At 45.0% G+C, this 20,733-nt stretch overlaps 1 protein-coding gene and 1 long non-coding RNA gene across 14 annotated transcripts in view; both read left to right on the top strand.

Moving 5' to 3' along the window:
• The window catches only part of ASRGL1 (asparaginase and isoaspartyl peptidase 1), a 30,316-nt gene extending 19,935 nt beyond the window's left edge, over positions 1-10,381 (top strand). For 3 of the 5 annotated variants that reach the window (XM_048938255.1, XM_048938258.1, XM_048938260.1), the window contains exon 7: positions 1,987-10,381. In XM_048938255.1, coding sequence (XP_048794212.1) covers positions 1,987-2,222 — 236 coding nt within the window. In that variant the 3' untranslated portion in view covers positions 2,223-10,381. The remainder of the gene's footprint in view (positions 1-1,986) is intronic. The other 2 variants (XM_048938256.1, XM_048938257.1) reach the window with 1 other exon arrangement.
• A 6,474-nt stretch (positions 10,382-16,855) lies between these two features.
• LOC125690157 (uncharacterized) overlaps positions 16,856-20,733 on the top strand; it is a 65,341-nt gene continuing 61,463 nt past the window's right edge. For all 9 annotated transcript variants that reach the window (XR_007375540.1, XR_007375538.1, XR_007375535.1 and 6 more), the window contains exon 1: positions 16,856-16,925. This is a non-coding gene — a long non-coding RNA (uncharacterized LOC125690157). The remainder of the gene's footprint in view (positions 16,926-20,733) is intronic.

Below are 20,733 nucleotides of genomic sequence, written 5' to 3'. Positions count from 1 at the left end.
GCAAACAGCTGACACAGTATGTCTGATGTGACTGTAATATCATCTGGCTGCGGGATGACCCTGTGAAGCTTTACCTTCATGATTTAGCCTCTCATTTAAACCCTTCGTTATGTTACAGCCAGTAAACATTGCCAGACAACATACTTGCATTGCGTGCAATTGAAGAACCATTAGTATAGATATTATTTTTAGCCATAGCTCTGGGATTGTACAGTGTAGCTCACTTTGAGATCAGATGAACTGGAAATAGTTGGAAAACTTTCCATTTACTTTTTTGTTAGGGAAGCAGTAAGTAGAAAGACATAACAGCTGAGAATATTTTTGTTACGCTTTTTGCTTTGCTGTTTGCATATAATGGATGCACTTTTCTGCAAATCTCTTTAGTCGTGTTACAGTTTCAGTGTAAAATATAACCTACAGATTGTTTTCCAAAGCTCTGTCACATCATGGTCTCCTCTTTATGTACTCTTTATATTATGTCCCTAGCCATTCAGTTTGTGAATGATTTTCAAGCCCGGGTGCAAACCAGTTTTTTCTCTAAATGTAAGTTCACTCCACTGCAAGACCTCTGCACTGATAGGTGTCTGGCTCATGATACACCAGGCAAATGGGGCTCAGATTAAAACAAAAGTACTAATAGAATAATCAGTCCACATGTGTGCATGCTTAAAATGAATACTTACTTGCACTTATTTACCCTGTTCTACCTTCATTCATCCTGCCCAGAAATGCAACTCAGATGCCAGGTAAATACATCAACAGTAGCTTTCCTTTAGTTTTTCCCCCACGTTTCCACGAAGATGCTGAAAAGAATCCCCCAAGTTCTTACAACTTTTTGAGTCTTTGAATGCTCTATTGAAGTTTCATGTTTAAAAACAACAATAAAGCTGTTCTGTAATTCTGTTTTGCTATTCAGTAATTTACACAGCAAATACCTTCTTTTGCAGCCAGTGTTAGAAATTTTAGTTTGCTATTTTATGAAGGAATGGCTTTGCCAGTCTCAACGACTGTTGGAATCTCTGCCTTATGGCAGCAGCTGTTGTCTTGATGAAAAATCAAACAGTGAAATGCTGACCCTTTGAAGTCAGTGCCGCTGACTTGAATAGTCACAGTGTCGCCCATAATGACATGGAATGGTGCTCTATCCTGTCAGTCACCAGTACTGTGAATAATTCTGATTCTGCTGGTTTTGTTTGGTTTTAACTTGAAATTTGCAAGGAAGACATGAAGGTCATTTTTTATTCTGCATCATGAACTGCATAACATTACTGATAGTCTGTGTGTTCAGACTTGCAATGAAGAAATACTCTGCAGCTAGTAGAGGCGTGTGAGGATAATGTGCACAGTAACTTAAGAATTCACATATATCTGTTATGATGAAATCTGTAAGGAACAGATAGAGTTGTTTTGCTGGTGCTTTCTGGTGTCCCTGTCTTCGTTTTACTTGATACTTTCAGAAGTTTCAAGAAGGATAATGCTGATCTGTTTTCAATAAATTGTGGAGATGTGAAATAATGTGCTTTGGGCTCTGTTACGGCCGGGGACTTTGAACGCAGATGACAACTGGCATTTTTTGTTGTTTTAATAACTTTTCCCAACGTATAAATGTAGCTAATGGCATACCTATGAGAGAAAGCTTGCAGATTGGCATTTTTCCCTCAAATGATGGCATAAAAAATGTTGTGTCTTGAACATAGAGTTGATGAGTTAGTCTGTATCAAATGCTGAAACCTGAGTATAATCTGAAGCTATTCAAACCCAGTCTTTGCAGCAGAACCGTACTGTGGAAGCTGTTTGTGACTGTCCAGTGCCATCCTATAAAGCAGTTCATTTCCTGAACTGGAAGTTTTTTGTCAATTTAGTTGAAGGAAGAATTAGATTTGGCTGGCTCTAATGTGGAAGCAAGAGGAGGATGTGAATCTTGAAGAGAATTTTAAAATTCTTCTCAAGGCAGATATTGTGAAGTTATCTTGTTCCTCTTTTCAGGAATGTCACCAGAGATGGCTGCTGACACTGCATTAGAATACATGAAGACTCGAGTCGGGGGCTTGGGAGGTGTCATCGTTGTTAGCAGTTCTGGAGAGTGGGCAGCGAGGTTCTCCACCAAGCAGATGTCCTGGGCTACTGTAAAGGATGACAAACTACATTACGGGATTTACACTGGGGAGAGGCATACAAAGTCTCTTGATGAAGCACTTGCATCTGAAAGTGAGGGATTCTGAGATTGAAGAACCATTGACTATGGTCAAATGAAGATCTCCATTCTTTTTTGGAGGACAGTAACAACTGATTTAATTTTTCTTGAGAGATCTGTACTTTATTGATTGATTCACAGACATTGCTATGCTTTGACCCAAAATGAAATCCGACATCATGATCATGGATATATGTATAGTGCTTACTGGTGCCTTCGGACACTCAGATCTTCCAGGAGAATGTACAGTTTGAGGGCTGTAGGTTTATGTGTTTCTTTAATCCTACATTAAAGGGAGCCTAAATTTCAGGAATAGAAAAGCTCTTTGTCATGCCTGTTCTCAGATGCTGCTTCCAGGATGATTAAAGAGATACATTTTTACTATCTGAAAACTGAATTCTGAAAATCACATAGCTCTCCAATGTATCTTGAGCAGTCATACCTCGATAGCAAAGTTCTTACTGTCAGTGAAAAATCATTAAACAATAGTAAAAAGTTAAGACTAATTTATCATCATGGGCAGTAGGGTGTATTGTATGCTGTTTTCTGACTTAACTAGATTTTTTTTTAAACTGTGTTATAATTTAATGGATTTTAGCAGATGCTATGATATGGGTTTCCTTTGGGGCCAGGTATGTATGTATTGCATGCCATCATACAGTGGAATGTTCTTATAACCCAAATAAACATAGCAAAAACAAATTAGATTTTAAAACTACTTCCACAAGTATCCTAACTGCAGTAGGCTGTGTTATTGAGTTGGCTTATGTAGAACAGTAAGTTTGCCAAGACTGTGTAACTCGCCTTCTACTTTAATCTGTGTTTTATTGGATGTTGCATATGAGTGAATGTAGACATTGATGGCTCAAGCATAGACAGCTTGTGCAAAACAACCATGGATTTCTTGCATACCTTGCTCCTCAGGAGGTAATGTAGAAGATGGCTACTCTTGTTAACTGTTTGTGAAACAACAGCAGTATTTAAGATGTGCTCATAGTCAGAGAACAGCCATCTCAGTAAAACTTTGTTCCTGCTTTTATGTGTGAGGTACCGATCTACAGGGCCAAGCTGTTCTCTGGAGCAAAGCTGTATTGTCTTCACTGCCAAAATATCAAAGCAATCCAGATTTTGTGGTCAGGACTGTACTTTGTTTAACTCACCTGTCCCTACTGCAAGATCAAATGTAGAACAGGTAAAAAATACAATCTTTCAGTGTTCTGCCAAATATCTCTTTGCAACAATATTGTTTTGATGAAAATAGTGACTTTTTAGTGGAAAAAAAGCAACTTGGATGTTTCTAGCATGGATGATGTTATGAATAGTACAGAAATCTTGTCTTATACTTGCTTTTGATCAGATTTAAGACCAATTTAAGAGACATATTTAAGAATGTGTTCCCAGTCACCCTTCCTTTACTTGCTGTGGCTGGGTCGATGAGCACTTCACTCACTAGTGCAATAGGTGGGCAGCCAGCTCTGTTCTTATTGTGCACTCTTGAGTGGATGCAGGCCTGTTCTGGTCAGACTCCAAGTTGACTAAAACCCAAGTGATTGTTGGCATAGGAGCAGGTATAAGCTTGTATACCTGTGGAGTGGTTTGTTGATGAGGGTTTGGCAGTATGCTAACCTGGGCAGTTGGCTTTAGGTTTGCTTTGAACAAGCTCATATCTGCCCAGAAGCTACCATCAGCCACAGGAGTAGTACAGATACTATCTCAGGGCTGTCTGAGAGAACAGCAAATGGTTACTGTGGTTAATTTGCCTCAGCTGTTCTCTGAATATAATGTAATAAATAGCTGGCACTTAACAAAGAACATTATTCTCTATACGTTCTTCTGTCACTCATCACCAGGCTAGCTGGGCATCTTCCAGCAGTGCATTAAGCAGTGTGACTGCCATCTGGGCTGTATGATCTGTTCTCTTACCAGCTCCTTGGTAGTATGCTCCGTATTCCTTTGTGAAAAAGCATCTGCTTTTTAAAAAGATGTGTGTCCTCTTGCCTTTCAGCTGTTAGGCATAGTTAGGAATGAGGAGGCCTTGTGAATCGCCTGGAGACATTTGGTCACCCCTAGGCTGTATCCAGCTTGCTCCATGAGCTCTGGTGAGGGCTGCGGGCTTCCCTGCCAGTTGACTGCCTCAACCAAAGCCCAGCAGAAATGTACGTGATTTCCACATGCAATCTGCCCAGCACACAGCACTCCCCTTCCTCTTGAAAAGGTGGGGTGATAGCAAATGATAGGGATTGGGTAGACCTAATTTCTGAAGAAACTGGGGAGCCGGGGATGGAACAGGTGTTTTCCTTCTTTTCCTCTTTACGCTTTCAGTCACATTCTTTAGCTGGAACAACACAGACTTAACTGCTGCTGATGTGAGAAGTTGCTTATACTGCACAAGGCTATCCAGTTTTTGAATATGAAAGTCTCACCTCACCTCTGCAAATATTGTGATATTCCCCATCATAAGGGCTTTTACAGTTTTTATAATTGCAGTTACAGTCAATATGTAGTTGAAAGGCACTGAACTTTGGGGTAAAGCTTCCGCTAGGACAGAGAGCTGTGTGCCATTGTTGTGCTCTGCTGCTGGAAATGAGCCTCTAATTCAAATGGCTGTGACCTGGATATCAAAGAAGGAAAATTAGAGGCTGTTGCCAAGAAACTGAGTGTCCTTGGCATGTAGCAAAGCAGCAACAGAGTTTTAATTATCTCATTAAAGTGTGGTGTCCTGTTATTTTATATCGTCTATAAAGCCAGTTTCACGTGTTGTTCTTTTTCCTCCTTCCTGCTGTGCAGATACAGCTCCTGGCCCAAGCAGGGAGCTGTGATGGGTGTGCATACCACAGTGAAGGTGTTGGCTAAAGCAACCCAGCAGTGAGCACTGACTTTACTCATATGTTGTTAGCTCTGTGCAGGCCTTCCTCTTTAGTCTTTGCTAGTTATAAGTAATTACAAATGTTCTATGGGATCTGTAGCACATTGCTGCTTGGAAATTTTTGTTTTTTTTCAGGGTGCTACTTTGTTGTATGTTTTAATTCTGTCTCAGGTGGCTTTCACTGACTTTGAAACCTATCTTAGCAAAGTTTAGTGGCACTCTCTGTTTTTCTTGCTTCTCTTCTGGTATGGTTCTTCTTTGATAAGCTTTGAGAAATACCTGCTATAGGACAGATTTCAATCTTGGTTACATCAGTCTGAATTAAAGCACCAATACTGAGGTCTGCGACTGTACTGGAGGAAGTGAAAGCAGACATGGGCTGGCCTGGCCACAGCCAGCATCTCTGTGAGTACTCTGCCTTCTCTAAGGAGAGGGAAGTACATGGGACAGAGTGTGGTGTGGGTAGTAACTGGGGAATGACAGAGCTCTGGTTTCAGGCACCATCCAAGTGAGAAAGATGCCCAGGGAAACTGTTAAATATGTGCACTGGGAAATAAGTAGGTGTCAAGTGAGTCACATGAAGGAATCTAAGATCGTGCAGATAAGGGTGAGCAAAAGCTCTTTTTGTTTTAGACACATAAACTAAGATTGAGGGGAATCTCCTTTTTCCACTGTGCTCCTTGCTCACAGGGGGTGCATCCGTACCCCGCAGCTTTTGTGCAAAGGAGCTTTGCTGGACCAGGTCACGTGGGTTTTATTTGGAGATATTTTTAACATTCTTGCCTTTTGGCCTTTGAAATTCTCCTTAGCAGTGCGATCCTGATTTTCTTGCAGTTCCTCCTCTAAGTGCTTTTCTGCTGAGGACATTATCAGCTACTGTGCAGTCAGTGTAGGCTTTAGCTCTCAAGCTTTGCACTTTTGACCCTTCCCTGCCAGTGCTTTCTTCCAGTGTAAACTATGTAAATGTACGTAAGCTATGTAAATGCACAGCAGCATGCAGCTCATTGAGGGCTCATATGCTCCCAGCCTGATGGCCCAGCCCTGTCCTGCCTCCCTGGCATAGCAGCCCCTGTGCTTAGCAACCCAGCATCAGCCGGGAGCACTCCCTTCCTTCCTTGCTGGCTCCCCATGGACCACAGCAGGGATTTGATGATTTTTCTGATGATTTGCAAAGCCTTGTATAGATTCAGGTCACCAGCCAACCAGCCGGCAATAACAATTGGTACTGCAACAGAACCATGAGGCTGGCTGATGGTGGGGATGCCAGAGCCACAAGAGATGCTGGCTGGACTAATTCCTACAAGTAGTGGTGAGTGCAAAACTATATGCAGCACAAAATGTAGACCTTATGGTTTTAGCACTTGCTTTTTCTCAGCGATTTCAAAATATTTACTCATAAGCAGTTTCTGGAATAATTAAGAAGCTGCTGCTCCTCTGAGGAGAAGAGTGCAGTTCCTGGGTCATGAGTACTCTCACGTCCTCTGTGCCTGGAACTCATTTATTTCATGGAACTTCTCGGCGTTCCTGTATTACAGGAGATAACTGGTTCTGTTTAAAAGCAAGCAAACTAACTAAAAACTGTTCTGTGGCTTTACCTGGGGGTTTTTGCCTCTTCTGTCTCACCTCAGGTGACCCCTTAGATCTCCTTGGAATAAGAGTATGCCCCAGCAAAGCCCCCAGTAAGATAATGGTTCAGAGATGAAGATCTTAGGGAAATTCAGTAGGAGATTAACTCCAGCATGTGTTTAAGCATTTTAAGCCATCTAATTCTTCTTCCTAAATAAACAGGCCATAGGTCCTTCTCTCTGTTATTCCTGCAATAAGCCAGGAAATTTTGAGAAAGTGGGCTATGTCCCTGCAACTGGCAGGATGGTAATGAAGCCTTTCTCTGAGAGGAGAGCCAGTCCATTTCGTAAACACCTTAGTTTTAACATATTGAAGAAGGATTAAAGCAAGGCCCTCGTGGTGAGCACCCTGGTAGCTCCTGTGCTGCCAGCAGGCTGCATCTGCAGTCCCCATGGGGCTGGGTCTCAGGCCTGGTGCTAGAGCACAGGTCTGTTGCCTCAGATCCGAGGTACACGGTGATGTTCTCTGGGGGACAAATGTGGAGAGGTCTCACATATAACGGTAATATTTATGCTGCCATTCACATTGTCAGACGAGTATGCAGAAGCTGGGAGCTGACTGCCCAGTTCCTTAGTGGAGCAGACAACTCACAGTGCTGCTCTGGTAAGTGTGCAGGGAGTGAGGGGCTGCTGCTCCAGGGCCACCACATACATCTGAGGCAGGGCCGAGATGAGAATCACAGAAGTTGGAAGGGACCTCAAGAGATCATCGAGTCCAATTCCTTTGCTAAAGCAGGTACCCTGCAATAGGTTGCACAGGTAGGTATCCAGATGGGTCTTGAATGTCTCCTTACTAGGAGACTCCACAACCTCTCTGGGCAACCTCATGCTCCATCATCCTTACCATAAAGAAGTTCTTCCACATGTTAGTACAGAATCTCCTGTGTTCAAGTTTTATGCCATTACTCCTTGTCCAGTCACTACATACCACCAAGAAAAGCCTGGCCTTATCCATTTGCCTCCCACCTCCCTTTAGATATTTATAAACATTTATCAAGATCCAGAAATTCTGATTCCTGGCCTTGCATCCCAGGTACAGTGCACTGCATTATGTTGTTTTTCCCAATAACACTTAGACAAACAGATCTTGATATACCAGGAGCATAGTAGCCTCTCAGTAAATTGAGCAGGGCTTTAGCTGTTTAATTCCTGTGATTTGTGTCTGCCTTGTGCTTGCTCCCAGTAATCTCAGTAACTATTGCGTATTTTCTGTGGAACTCACAGCCTGAAGCATGCTAGACTTCATGTAAAGCAGAAATGAGCCTACTTAACATACATTTTCTTCTTGTTAGATTGAGATCTGCAAATATCAAATAGCAAAGAAAATTTGCTTCATTCCTCTTAAAAAAAAAAATCTCCATCCTCACCAACTGTAGCTTGTTTCTCCAGTTGTTTCCTTGTTTGATTTAGAATTCAAAAAAATGGGAAAAGTCCCATGGATTACACTTCAAGTACAATTGCTTTCAATGAAATTACCAGGTAACATCTTTTCATAAGCAGATTCTGATATCTAAATATGTAAAAAAAAATATGCAAAGGTATGTCTGAAGGCTAGAATAAATTCTGCCATGAAAATAATTCAGAGAGTTTTGTGCTAGAAAACTAGTTTCTCAGCATCTGCAATAGTCTAAGGTAATTGCCATTGCGACAAGGCAGTAAACCTCAGAAATAACTGAGCACGGTTAGATGTGGACTAGAGCCTTTATGTTTCTGAACTTCAGGAATCTCGTTTGCAGCTATCAGAGGCCCCGGCATGCTCTTACGGAGTGTCCTTGAAATTCAGCAGTCCAGTTCAGAACAGGTCAAGTTATTTAACAGCATTCCCCGCCCCTCTTTGTTCCTTGATGAAGTAGTACAATGTCATTTGTCAGAGAGCCAGAACTGGAGACATGCTGAATATGTGAATACCAAGGAAGTGGTTTCCTTAGCAATAACAGGCATGTGAAAATCAAAACTTCCTTTCCTCCTCATGTGACCTTTTTCAAAGCAATTCATGTTGGAGACAATAGAAGTGAATTCCAGGCACCCACAGTGTTCCTGCAATGCCAGTGATCTGCCGAACAGCAAAGTTATCTTACCTTTTTATTAAGGTATAATTATATTTTTCTTTAGCTGAACTCCACTAGGTGTTTTGCATGCTCATGTGTACGATGTTGATTCTCCTGAAATAAAAATTGCCTAAGGCCATAGAAACAAATACATAGAAAATTGCTTAGCAATTTTCTTGCCAATGTGGATTGAAACTTCTGTGTGACACTGAAATCCTGAAGTCCTTTCTATTGAGAGGAAATGATGGCCTGAAAACTCTTACCAATTAGTTTTAACAGCTGGACCTCCCTGGATGCAGAATTTACAGAAGGTAGTTCACCTACTTTATATATGGTAAAAATCAGTATTCCTTCTGAAAGTCTGTAAAAAGAAAGTGGAGAGGGAGGCTGTTTATGAAGGCAAACCAACGAGAGATGGCATTCACCTCACCCATCCCTCACACTGCCGCGGTATCAATCCTCTTTGCTATTTCAGAACTGATGGGAAGTTTATTGGAGAGGGCCCTCCAGCAGCTGAGAGCACGCCCCTGGCAACTGGCAGAGGGGTACGCTCCAGTTCCCAGAGCCTGCGGATCTCCATCTTGCTTTAGCCACACCTGATGGGCTTTTGTTGTCCGGGATTTTTTCCCCTCAATTCCAGGATTTAGTCTTAAACTCCAAATGATGTGATTTTTTTCAGGAATTGAAATGTGGATAGCTGAGTTAGGAGCTGGTCCCGCTAAGCAGGAGAAGAAATCTCAGACTTCATCTGAAGGTGTCTGTGAAGCTGGGGCAGAGACATGGCGCAAATTTGGAACCTGAATGTCTGAAAGAGAATTGGCGATCTGTCTGCTCTGGGGTCTGGTACATCTCTGCTGTGTGCTGGCTGCACCAAGGCACAGCTCGCAGCCCAGCCAAGCATCTGTGTCCTGCAGTGTGCGCTTACCTGCATTTAGTTGCCACAGAATTGCCAGGTCTGCCTTGGCAAGCTGTCACAGTGAACATGTGACCTAGTGCCAGGTGCTGCACAAACACTGAACGATGCTCCTGTGGCTGCTGAAAGTGTGCTGTCAAGGAGGCACCTGAGAGAGGTGTCTCAAAAAAGAGGTGGAATACAGGTTTAGGAACAGCCTGGAAAATGCTCTCCAGCAGAGGAAGGACAGCAGTGGGCTGCTCACGAGTTCTCCACCAAAAACTGTACGGGAAAGGATAAGGAGAGTGGGTCAAAGCCACGTGCTGTACCCTGGCACCAATACCCAGGCTCCAAACGACAAACCATGCCGATTTTATTTGTTGCCAGAGGCTGAGCTGGATTTGTTCCATGGGTAGACATGCCTGTGTTGCTTTCTTTCAATTCTGTTTTGCTTTGGACATGCTAAGGCAGGCTTTATTTCTTTTTTGTGTGTCATTTAGCTTGATAAATATCTTTGAAAAATGACAAATGTTTTCTAAGTAAATATTCTTTATAAGTATGTTCCTTTTGGGGGAAATCTGTCAAAATATCTTCTGATCTCTTCTTTCAAAGGACAGATAACACATTCAGGATATGCAAGCGCCTCCTGTGTAGTCCAGTTATTTTTCCCCCTTTCTTCTTACATGTTTCAGTTTTAAAATTGTTCCCATAGGCCATAATAAGTCAAGCTATAAAGAAAATATATTTGATGTCTTTTGAAAAATAACAAGCTGTATCCTTTACATGAAATTTGGGTTGAGGCATGCTAGACAAACTTTTGTCATGTTCTTTTTAATCTCACTTAAGAGAGACACATTTCAGCCATTGGAGCATTTGCTGAAACAATTCAATGAAACAGATTTCAGGTTCCGTAGCTGCTAGAAACTGTTCAGCATAGAGTCATTTTGTCAGCACTGCCTTTCAACATGCTGTCCTGCTGTTGTGACATCCACCCAGGAGTCCACTGCTGGTCCTAAGCAGTGAGGAGCACAATGACCTGATGCATGTGTCACCACAAGTTCCTTCCACCTCAGCCCATTCACAGCGTTGCGGAATAAACATAGGTATTAAATTATTCAGCTGATGGAAAAAGAAATACAGTTCACATCCAAATCTGTGTATTACAAAGTTCCTAGGCTTCATTTTTTGAGGAGTACGTTTTAACACAGCTCTGACATCTAGAAGGTTGGAGTCCAAGCTCAAGCAGCTCAGCATGCCACAGGAGTCACCCAGCTGTTAAACTGCATCCAGCTTAGCACACTTGTGAAATATGTCCAGAAATGACTGCGAAAGTCATGATAATCAGGTGTATTTTTCTAGATTGGAAGAGTTGCTCTGGCTGAAATACCAGCAAAAAGGCTCCTCCAGCAACCACATACGAGGACGGGACACAGAGACAGGAGCAGAAAGTAGGGATGAGGATGGGATGTGGGGAAGAGCTGGGATAAGCACTGAGCAGCACAGGTTGCAGCCTTCTTCTCAGCGCAGGCACACAACCTCACCTCTTTGCGGGTTCTTTAGTGTCTGAGAGCCACCAGACACACCTAGCAAGCTGACATGAGTGAAAAGTACCAGAACTTTTCTTTCTAATGATTAACTTGAAAGCATGCAATTGCCCATAGAGCTTATCTTCTCTTGTGGACGGCTTAAAGGCGCACAGACATTCAGCACCTCTGCCATTGCTGCTACTGAGACCTGAAGAACTGGTTCATTACCAGTTCTGCAGGTATACAGTATGGATATGGATCTTGCATCTTTGGTTTCGCTCGCTCTTGGTGCTGGTCTCTCCACAAGGCAGATTTGTTCCTGTCCCTGGCTCATTCCCTCCCGTAGACAGTCTCTGGGAAGAACACCTGCCTCTGCAATATCATCTTGCATCAGCAGATCTCACAGAACTTTACAGAAAGAGAGGAAATGGAAGGAGTGAGGCGGATGTGGGGCAGCAGGCAGGGTGGGTGGGCAGTGCTGTGGCTAAATAGGTCACACTGCAGACCAATGTGTGGGAGAGACACTATGTGAAATAATGTAGCGGATCCTGGAGCCATACCCAAATTTTCTAAACCCTGTGTGGCTGCCATTACTGCTGCGACCCACAGCACGGTGTCCCGGTTTTATCAGTATTCTGTATCATGACAGAGCTTTTCTTGTGCTGGTCCACATATGGAGAATGAGTTGCTGCTGTAAGCAAGCACACTGCTTCAAGTGGCTGCTGTTTCTCTGGGGAACCTAAAGGCTTCACCTCTTATGCCCCAATATCATACAAGCATCACCACGAGTACTTGGGGCTTTTCTGCTCTAGTTTTTGAAGAAAATTATTTATGAGAGCTACATTGAAAGAAAACTGTAACATCAAGCACTCACATATTATGAAATGTGAGGATTACAGTTATGGCCTCTCATTCAACTCTTTTTTGTCATCACACGATACAATCTTTAATTATATTCTACCAGCTAAACTGTAACACAAATGTTAATGCCAGCTTTTACTGGTAATTTACTGCAGGAAATAACATGCTGAACACAAATGACATATTCAGTGATTTAATATTACCAAGGCAATAGTGCAATGAGATATTCTGGTGTTTCTTGTTCACTCCTCATACTGTGTTTACTGTAAGAACGTTTTAATGAACAGCATGGAAGGAGCTTGAAAGCATATTTTGGCAAAAAAAGAAGATGCTTAGTCCACGAGGAAAGCAGTCTCAGGCAAAGGCAAAGGCTGCAGACTGATTGCTTTGCTTTCTTGTCCCGGACATTCAGCTAGAGAAGTTTTATGAAACTCATTTGATAAGTAAGAACTGAGCAGCCGGCATTGCAATGCAGAATTATTAGTTTGTGCTGTTTGATGTTCAGTGGCCCCTCCCCACCATACAGAGGGCACTGATCCCTCAGAGCTTGTGCACAGCGCATCATATGCTAAAATTACACGTGAGAGAAGTGCACAGCAGGGAAAGGGCAACGCTCTGAGCATATCCGCTTGCTGCTGCCTCTAACTGTCCCTAACACCGTCTGAGTCTCAACTCAGCAAAGCTAGGCGTGTTTACAGCAGTCTAAAACTGAGTAAATCCCAGTTCTTGTGATGTAGTGTCTCATGTTCTCTCTTTTTTTTTGCTTCTGGAAAAGGTGCAAAGAGCTATAGGCTTTTACTGTTCTCTTGTATTACAAATACAGTTTCTTTTGAATTGAAATGCAGAAGATCTTGTATCAGCAGAACGTTTCTGTGTCTTCAGAGACATTTGTTCTAGTCATAATCTAATTGTTTGCATTTGAGTGCTACATTCTCTTGCTCTTTACTAAAACCAAGTGGCAGTAACTGAACTGTCCTGTTGCAAGACAACTTAAGAAGTCACACCCAAGCTACTGCTGCTATTTTAAACCCGTGGTAACGCTGCTAGTGGCACAAGGACCACAATCTCAGGTATAGGAGCAGCCCAGCAAGGCCCTTCATTCTTCAAACAACTCAAAGTCATGCTGCCCTTATTGTTGGCCTTCAGTACTCAAAGCTTTCCTCATGCCTGGCTTCCCTTTGACTTCATGGCTAAGGTTTCAGCACACGATGCTATCAGACAATAGCGGAACACAATTCAAAACAACTGCTGGAAAATCTTTGCCCTGTTCCAGAGCTGCCAAGCTGGGACAAAAGCAAAGCTGCAATACTTACTGTGCAGAGAGCAGAGGCGCTGAGGCTCCCAGGCCTACAGCTGTATGTGCGTTTGCTCACTGTGCACTTAGGTTTTTGTTCTTTCAAAAAAAGATTGCAAAGAGTTTATAACACGACCACAGAACTTACAGAGCTTCTATATCTTTTAAGAATTCACTATAAGCTTTTTTTTTTTTTTTTTTTAAACTTTTTTTTCCCCCAACTTTTTCAACCACAGCATTTCTCAGGTATTGATGGCGATCCCTTAGTATATAACACACCACCTAAGTCAGAACACTTTTTTTTCTTCTTGGTCTTAATAAACTCAACTCACGCCAACTTTCAGACACTTAAGTCACCAAACATGTATCCAGGTCACCAAAACTGAGCACTGAATGGTTGCTGCAATGGCCCCTCTCTATCTTAATTATAAAGCTGTCCATCAGCCTTGCAAGCCTGGATTTTTTTCTTGGGGAAAAAAATGGGGAAGGAAAAGGAGTGAAAAGATGTCTCAGAAGATCTAGTTACTCTCTACGTAAACAGTAAAATTTGAATCGGGAGGGGAAACAGAAAATTATCATTTTACAATTGAATTTTTATTTGGAGGAAAGGATGGTGGAACAACATCTTGATGTATCCATCAAGATTCAAGTTGATGCCCAATGGGGATGCCCGTAATATCCCCACTTACTTCCTTCTTTCTCTGTAATAATGAGTATTATGGTTTAACTCCATACAATTGCTGATATAACCTATTGGCATCATTCTTATTAAGGTTTATTCTTAGAAAAAGAACAACTATTTTCTTAAATTTCTTTCCTCAAATGTGAAAAAAACTGGAATATAAATATAAAATATAAAATCTCAATATACCTAATCTGGAACTGCATTTGCTTAGCCTTTTGTGCTCGTTTCCACAGAATCACAGAATCACAGAATCACCCGGGTTGGAAGGGACCCCAAGGATCATGTAGTTCCAACCCCCCTGCCTAGCAGGGCCACCAAACATACACATTCAGATCAGGTTGCCCAGGACCCCATCCAACCTGGCCTTAAACACGTCCAAGGACGGGGCATCCACAACCTCCCTGGGCAGCCCGTTCCAGGGCCTAACCACTCTCCTAGTAAAGAACTTCCCCCTAACATCCAACCTAAATCTTCCCTCCTTCAACTTAAAACCATTTCCCCTAGTCCTGCTGTTGTCAGCCCTTTTGAAGAGTTTACTCCCCTCCTGGGTGTAGGTTCCCTTCAGGTATTGATAGGCTGCAATGAGGTCACCCCACAGCCTTCTCTTCTCCAGGCTGAACAAGCCCAACTCCCTCAGCCTGTCCTCATAGGGGAGGTGCTCCAGCCCCCTGATCATCTTAGTCGCCCTCCTCTGGACCCTTTCCAAAATCTCAATGTCTGTCTTGTACTGAGGGCTCCACACCTGGAGTGTGTTCCCAACACTACCCTTAACTTGGCTTTTGGATGGAAATAAACCTTAAGGTCATGAGTACTCGCTGAAAAGCGATTTGAGCCACATTTCATGAACTTGGATCAAAAAAGGCAATAAGATATCACTGGTTTTGCCCTTAACATTCCAGTGTGTATTTCCGTCATTTAAAAAACAAAAACAAACAAACAAAACACAATAGAAGACTGCTTTTTCTTTTTCCCAGTCTCCCACACAACAGCTATGCCACAAATCAGATGCCACGTAGGGTCAGTTACTCTGATTTCCAAATGTCTTGTTTAATCTCCTCCTTCCCTTCTGTTCAGCTTCCCTTACAGTACAACAAACCCCAGACTTCATCCACCAGTCTGTATGTATGCATTAGGTCCAGAACATTGTTTGTATTTCTGATGACCTCTGGGGAGAATACATCAACAGTTTTTCATCTCAGTACAGCAATGAAAGTGAGTAAAACACAGTTGTTATGTCTCTGAGCAATGGGTTGGATGAGGAGATTATCTTCATAATTAAAAAAAAGCCCAGCCCCCACAAAGGTCTGAATGGCTCCTCTATTAATCACTACAAGGACACCATTTACTTACTGCATTTGTGAGAAACATGGCATAACAAAGTAGACACTTTTTTTTTTTTTTCTAACTCAGAGGGCATTTCATTCACAGACAGTAATGGCTTTCCCTCATAGATATTACAATAATAAAGTGAAACCGAAAACATTCAGTAAGTATAACCCTGCACAAATTACATATGTAACAGAACCTCGTACATTTACCAAGCTGTGCAGAGTGTGAAACATTGCTCACCCAGCTCCTGAGGGACCCAGCTGGGTGCCACCGTCTGCGGCCAAGCAGCACTGCCATGGCTGCTCTGAGTCTACAGAAACCTCCTCCCTGCGCAAGAGGGATACAAAATGTTGCTCTTACAGTGGGAACAGTTTGTGAGCAGGAACTTCCAGCACTGTGGCAGCTCATACTGCTGCTGCATGTCACCTGTGGGTCTGCTGTGATGGGTGGACCTTCCAGGCGTCAGGAAGCTGGACCTGACTGTTGCAGGAGGAATTTGGGGAGTACGCAACTAAGTAGAAACAGAATTTTTGCTCTGCCACTGCCAGTCACTGAGGATTTAGAGCAAATTTATAAGGAAGGTGTAATTAAACATCTGGAAGTTAGTGGGAACCAGGATAAAATGCAACAAGAAACTGGCTGAAGGACAATGTCACACAGTGAAGTTCCCTCACAGAAAGAAGCTCCATTAAATGTGGAGGTTGGCAGCCCTGCCTGTGGCATGGGTGTAGGAGATTCATGATCCTTGAGGTCCCTTCCAACCCAGCCATTCTATGATTCCGTGAGCAGAATCTTAGTATCCTTCACACTCCAAAGCTGTGGTAAAGACCCATCAAAGGCAGCTTTTATCAGCGGCAGAGACAACGATTACACACAAACCTTCTCAGTTTGTCAGGCTGCTTCAGTCCCTACCAACTTCTCTCTCCCAGCACAGCTGTCACCCTGTTTTTCTCCTGATTCCCGTTCTGGTCACCTGTTTCCCATCCTGTCTCATGGGAACCAACTTATGGGAAGCAGCACAGAGTGCGACAGCCCGGCGAGGGAGGCACAGGACGCTTACGGGGGCCAGTACGCCATGCAGGAACTGAACTCCCTTGCGCTATCCATGAGCCCACACCAACCGAGGGCTGCACCGCTGCCCCCGGGAACCGCGGGCCGAAGGGAAGGCGTTCCCGCCCGCACCATTGGCTGTCCCCGCGGGACTACTCGCCGTTTCTCGGCGCTCCATTGGCCGGGTTGCCCCTTCCCCCCGAGCCGATTGGCGGAGAGGGACGGAATCCCCTCGGGCGCGGGGAGGCGGCGCTCGGTCTCCGGGCGAGGGCGGGCACCTGCGGCCGGGGCGGCCCGGGCGCGGCGGGGGTTCGGCGGCGGGGGGAACAAAGAACATGGCGGGTGAAGGAGGAGCTGGGCCGGCCCCGCCGGGAAGCACGCGCCAAGGGAAGACAACGCGCTGAGCCTCGCCTCCTCCACCCCTTCCCCGCCTCCGTGGCGGGGCCCGGGGGAGGCCGGCGAGGCGGGGCGGGGCGGGGCTGGGTGGGGCGGCTGGGAGCGGGGAGCTGCGTGCCGCAAGTTTTGCCCGGAGTGCCAAAGTTGGGCTCGGCTCAGGTGAGCAGCGGGAAGGGCGGGTGGCGAGTGGGGGGCTGCGGGTGGGGGCGGAGGGGTGCCGAGGGGCGGCACAACTTTTATTTTTTTGATATTATTATTATTGTTTCTTCGTCCCGAAACTTGAAATTTCGCACGGCGAGCGCGGCTGTCATGCCGGCTGCAGCCTTGGAGACGCGGTGCCGCCCCGCCGCTCGGCAGGGCTGGGAGCCCTGGGCTCGTGCTGGAACGCAAACTTTTCTTTATTATCGTTTCTGAGAGCACCGATCGGCCGGGCCTGAGCGAGGATGCGCCGGTACCGCTGCGCGCCTCGGGGCCGGCTCGTAGCGCGGAGTTCTTGCTGCCGAACCGTGATTAACGCGCTCGGAATTAATTCTGCCGGAGGTTGGAAATCCCGCCTCCCCCGCCGGGATGTACATCCGGGCAGCGCCGCGCGGATCAAAGCCCCTCCGCGTTCTTCTGTAGGAAAGCGCTCAGTCAGGGCGCTCCCGCTGCCGGCCCGCACTTCGTGCTGTGCCGGGCAGGGCCGAGCGGCGCCTCCGCGCTTGGCCGAGCGGAACGCGAGGGCGGCTGAGCCGTGCGGGCAGCCGCGTCGGGGCGGGTCGTTGTCATCTCTGCCCGTGTCGGGAGTGAAGCGGCGCCGGTTCTGGTGGGCACCGCTGACCGCACCGAAGAAGAATATCTCTTTAAAACGTGTTGACATTTAATTGACCTTTGGAAGTTCGTTCTGTTAATCATACTCGAAGCGCCGGCGCTATGGTTGACTGATCTGGTGTTCTCGCGCTCGGCCGTGCTCGGCATGTAAATTCTGTGGCATAATTGCTACTTATTGAGCAAGAAGTTCTTTTCTTCTCCTGAAAATGAGCGAGTTTTGCTGTGCCTCTGGCTGAGTGCTACTTGTGGAGCTCCGAATCAAAAGCTTTCCTGTCGTTAGTTCTTGTGCAGGGTGGGACCTGGGGTTAGAGAGAAATTCCATTACTGAAGCTGTGTTTTTCTCCTTCCTGAGGCCTCAAACAGGGCAAGGTAACCTTGAAGGTTACTTCTGTGTCTGCTGCAAATCAAAACACAGTGGTTCCCTCTTCTTTTTTCTTTTGTGTACGTGTGTTTCTCCAAAGCCTTTCTTCTCTCCTGCTATTCGGATGCAGAAGTCTGAGTCAGAAGAGGTCCCAAAAGCAAAATAAAAAACTCCAGAAGTGAACGGTGTGAGCTGCGTGCTGCATGTGTCACGGCTGGCGGCCCTAACTTTGTTCTGAGCTGCGTTTGTGCATACTGAAAATTGAAGTGTTATGGCTGAGAGGTCTGAGTAGATGTTGGTTTGCTTTCTGAAGGGTATGTTTCCCAGCGAGGCTGGTGCCACTGGTGGTGCTTTGCATGGCTGGAGACCTCTTGTGCTGTATGTTGTATTTATAAGTCTGTTTTTCATGGAAGGTGGGGGAAACATTAGATCTTAATGTAATGTAATATCTGTGCTTCCTAACAGATTGCTAGCTCTTCGCTGTTACACTTAAAACTGATTAAAAGCTATTGCCCCATCCTTGGAGCTGCTCAAAGCTGGGGCGGATGGGGCCCTGGGTAGCCTGGTCTGTTGGAGAGCAGCCCTGTCCACAGCAGGGGTTGGAACTAGATGGGCTTTAAGGTCACTTCCAACCTGAGCCATTCTGTGATCTTATCATTATAAAGCCAACAGCTCTGAAGGGGCTCCTGCTGCAGTTCCCTCAACCGTTCCTCATACTGCTGTACCTGGGACTCCCTGCGCAGCTCTGGAGTAGAGGTGATGCCTGCACTGCTCAGCAGCTCTCCTGGTGCTGCGTGTGTTGGGGAGGTGTGGGACCTGTTTCAGGTGCTGCTCTTAACAGCAACCTATGCTGTGAGTACTGAGAGAGCTGCTCTAGTGGTAGAGTGCTGTTTGCTTAAGTACAATAGACACAAGTGTTGCATGTGATTAGTTATACTGAATCTTTAGAAAGCAGAGTGCAGGTGAATACTTCAAACACATTCCTCTGTTGCGGCTGACGGGAGAAGGCAGTGAGGAACCCTGGGCAGTGTGAGAACTCGTACACGTGGTTGCCTGGCTGGCAGCTGCCCCAGTGCCTGCAAGCTCATGGCAGGCACCTGCACCTTCTGTGGGAGAAGCTGAAAGGCAGCGACCAGGGACAGCCATGGGCGGAGGGCCTGGAGTGGCTGGCAGGAGATCTGGGAGGTCTGACCTGCAGGTTAGCCTCTCTAGAAGCTCAGCCCTTTGCTCTAGCTGGATGAGAGTATACAGCTGTTCCCATTTGCAGCTGCATACTCTGTCCTGCAGTTAGGTTCCTGAGTAGTCACTTTTCAATGCTTCCCCCATCCCAAGGCCAGGCCAGAAGCTTGTACCTAAGGATCCTTCTGCAGTTTGGGGCAGAATTTCAGACGTGGTGCCCTCTGGGGGCAGGAATCCCGGGCTGAACCTCACCTACTGACATTGCATGGCCAAGTGTGGGGTCCTCACAGCAGAGATATCTTCAGCTGTGGAGTGAGGCCTGAGGTGGAGCTGAGGAGATGTGAATCTGGATGCTTCCTGTCCTGGTGCTTGTGCTGTGCTAAAGGCTTCTGGTATAGCCAGCCCCTTCCCAAACTCATGGTTGTATTGTCAGGATTAAGGTTAGATCTGGAAATCATGCCTCATAACACATTTTAATTTCAGCAGATGGGAGTGAAGTAAGGATGCTGAGAACCGAACAGAGCTTTGGACACACATTGGTGGTTAATGCAGTTCTGTCGGTGCGCATGCCCTGGGAAGCAGGCTGTGTGCTCTGAGAGCTGTAGGCACTACAGGGTTACACGGCAGCCAAGCAGGCATGCTTGGAGTTTTATTCCTATCTAAAACTCTATCAGGCACCTAAACCCCTGAGGGTTAAGAGAGAGTCTTATGAAGGCAAGGTTGATGTTCTTTTTATCTGCATTCCTAGATTACTCTGAGAAGGATAATGTGAAGTCATTCACTGAGGATTATGGCATTGCATGAGAGGAATGTAACATTGGGCCATAAATTAACAGAAACCAGGAAAGCTCATTCTCAGGTCCTGCTCATTTGTGCAGTGGTTTGCATGTGACCCTTTACACCAAGCACTTGTAGTGCAGAAATGTACCTTTTGTAACAACAGAAACTGCCCTGTCACTTACATTTTGTGAAGGCTGTGAGCAAAGAAAAGTGTTCTCTTTTAATTTCAGGTGTGTGAAAAGTAAGGTTTTGCATCGTTCTCTAAGGCCGTTTTTGCCTATATCACTTCATGTTGAGTAAAGCAGAGCAGTTGTGTGGCCTCGATCAGTGTTAGCCCAACAGATGCCTTTCCCCTGTAACACTGCATGAGTGGAGTGCTGTTGTAGATGAGTGTAGTTGCATTTTAACATACCTGCTGGTGAAGATGAGCCCAAGTCATCCTAATATGACGTGCCTGACATAATCCTAAAGGGATTAGTTATTAATACATTTGAGGGGAAAAAAAAGTCTGTTCTTGCCTCAGTGTTTCTGTCCAGTGACACACATGCTAAATTAAAGCTTTTGTGGGGAGTTGATTATAAACTTTCTCTGCATCTACACAGCAGTCCTTTTCTTGGAGCTGTCAAGATACATTCTAATAGCTCTAATTTTTAGCTGACTACAAAGCTGTATTTATTCACCAGGGACTTTCTGTGCTAATAAACATCAGAAAAATTTTGGTTAAAGACCTTTTTGTAGCTGGCCTCCTGTCCCCTTTTCTATAACTTCTGGGCAATTATTTCTAATGATCAAAAGCAAGATGTGTTTAAACCCCTTGTTTGCATCTGTAGGAGGCTG

The sequence above is a fragment of the Lagopus muta genome, chromosome 2 (genome assembly GCF_023343835.1).
Source record: "Lagopus muta isolate bLagMut1 chromosome 2, bLagMut1 primary, whole genome shotgun sequence".
Lineage (NCBI taxonomy): Eukaryota > Metazoa > Chordata > Aves > Galliformes > Phasianidae > Lagopus > Lagopus muta.
Note: the sequence above shows the minus strand (reverse complement) of the source record. Positions and strands in the feature narration are given on the sequence as shown.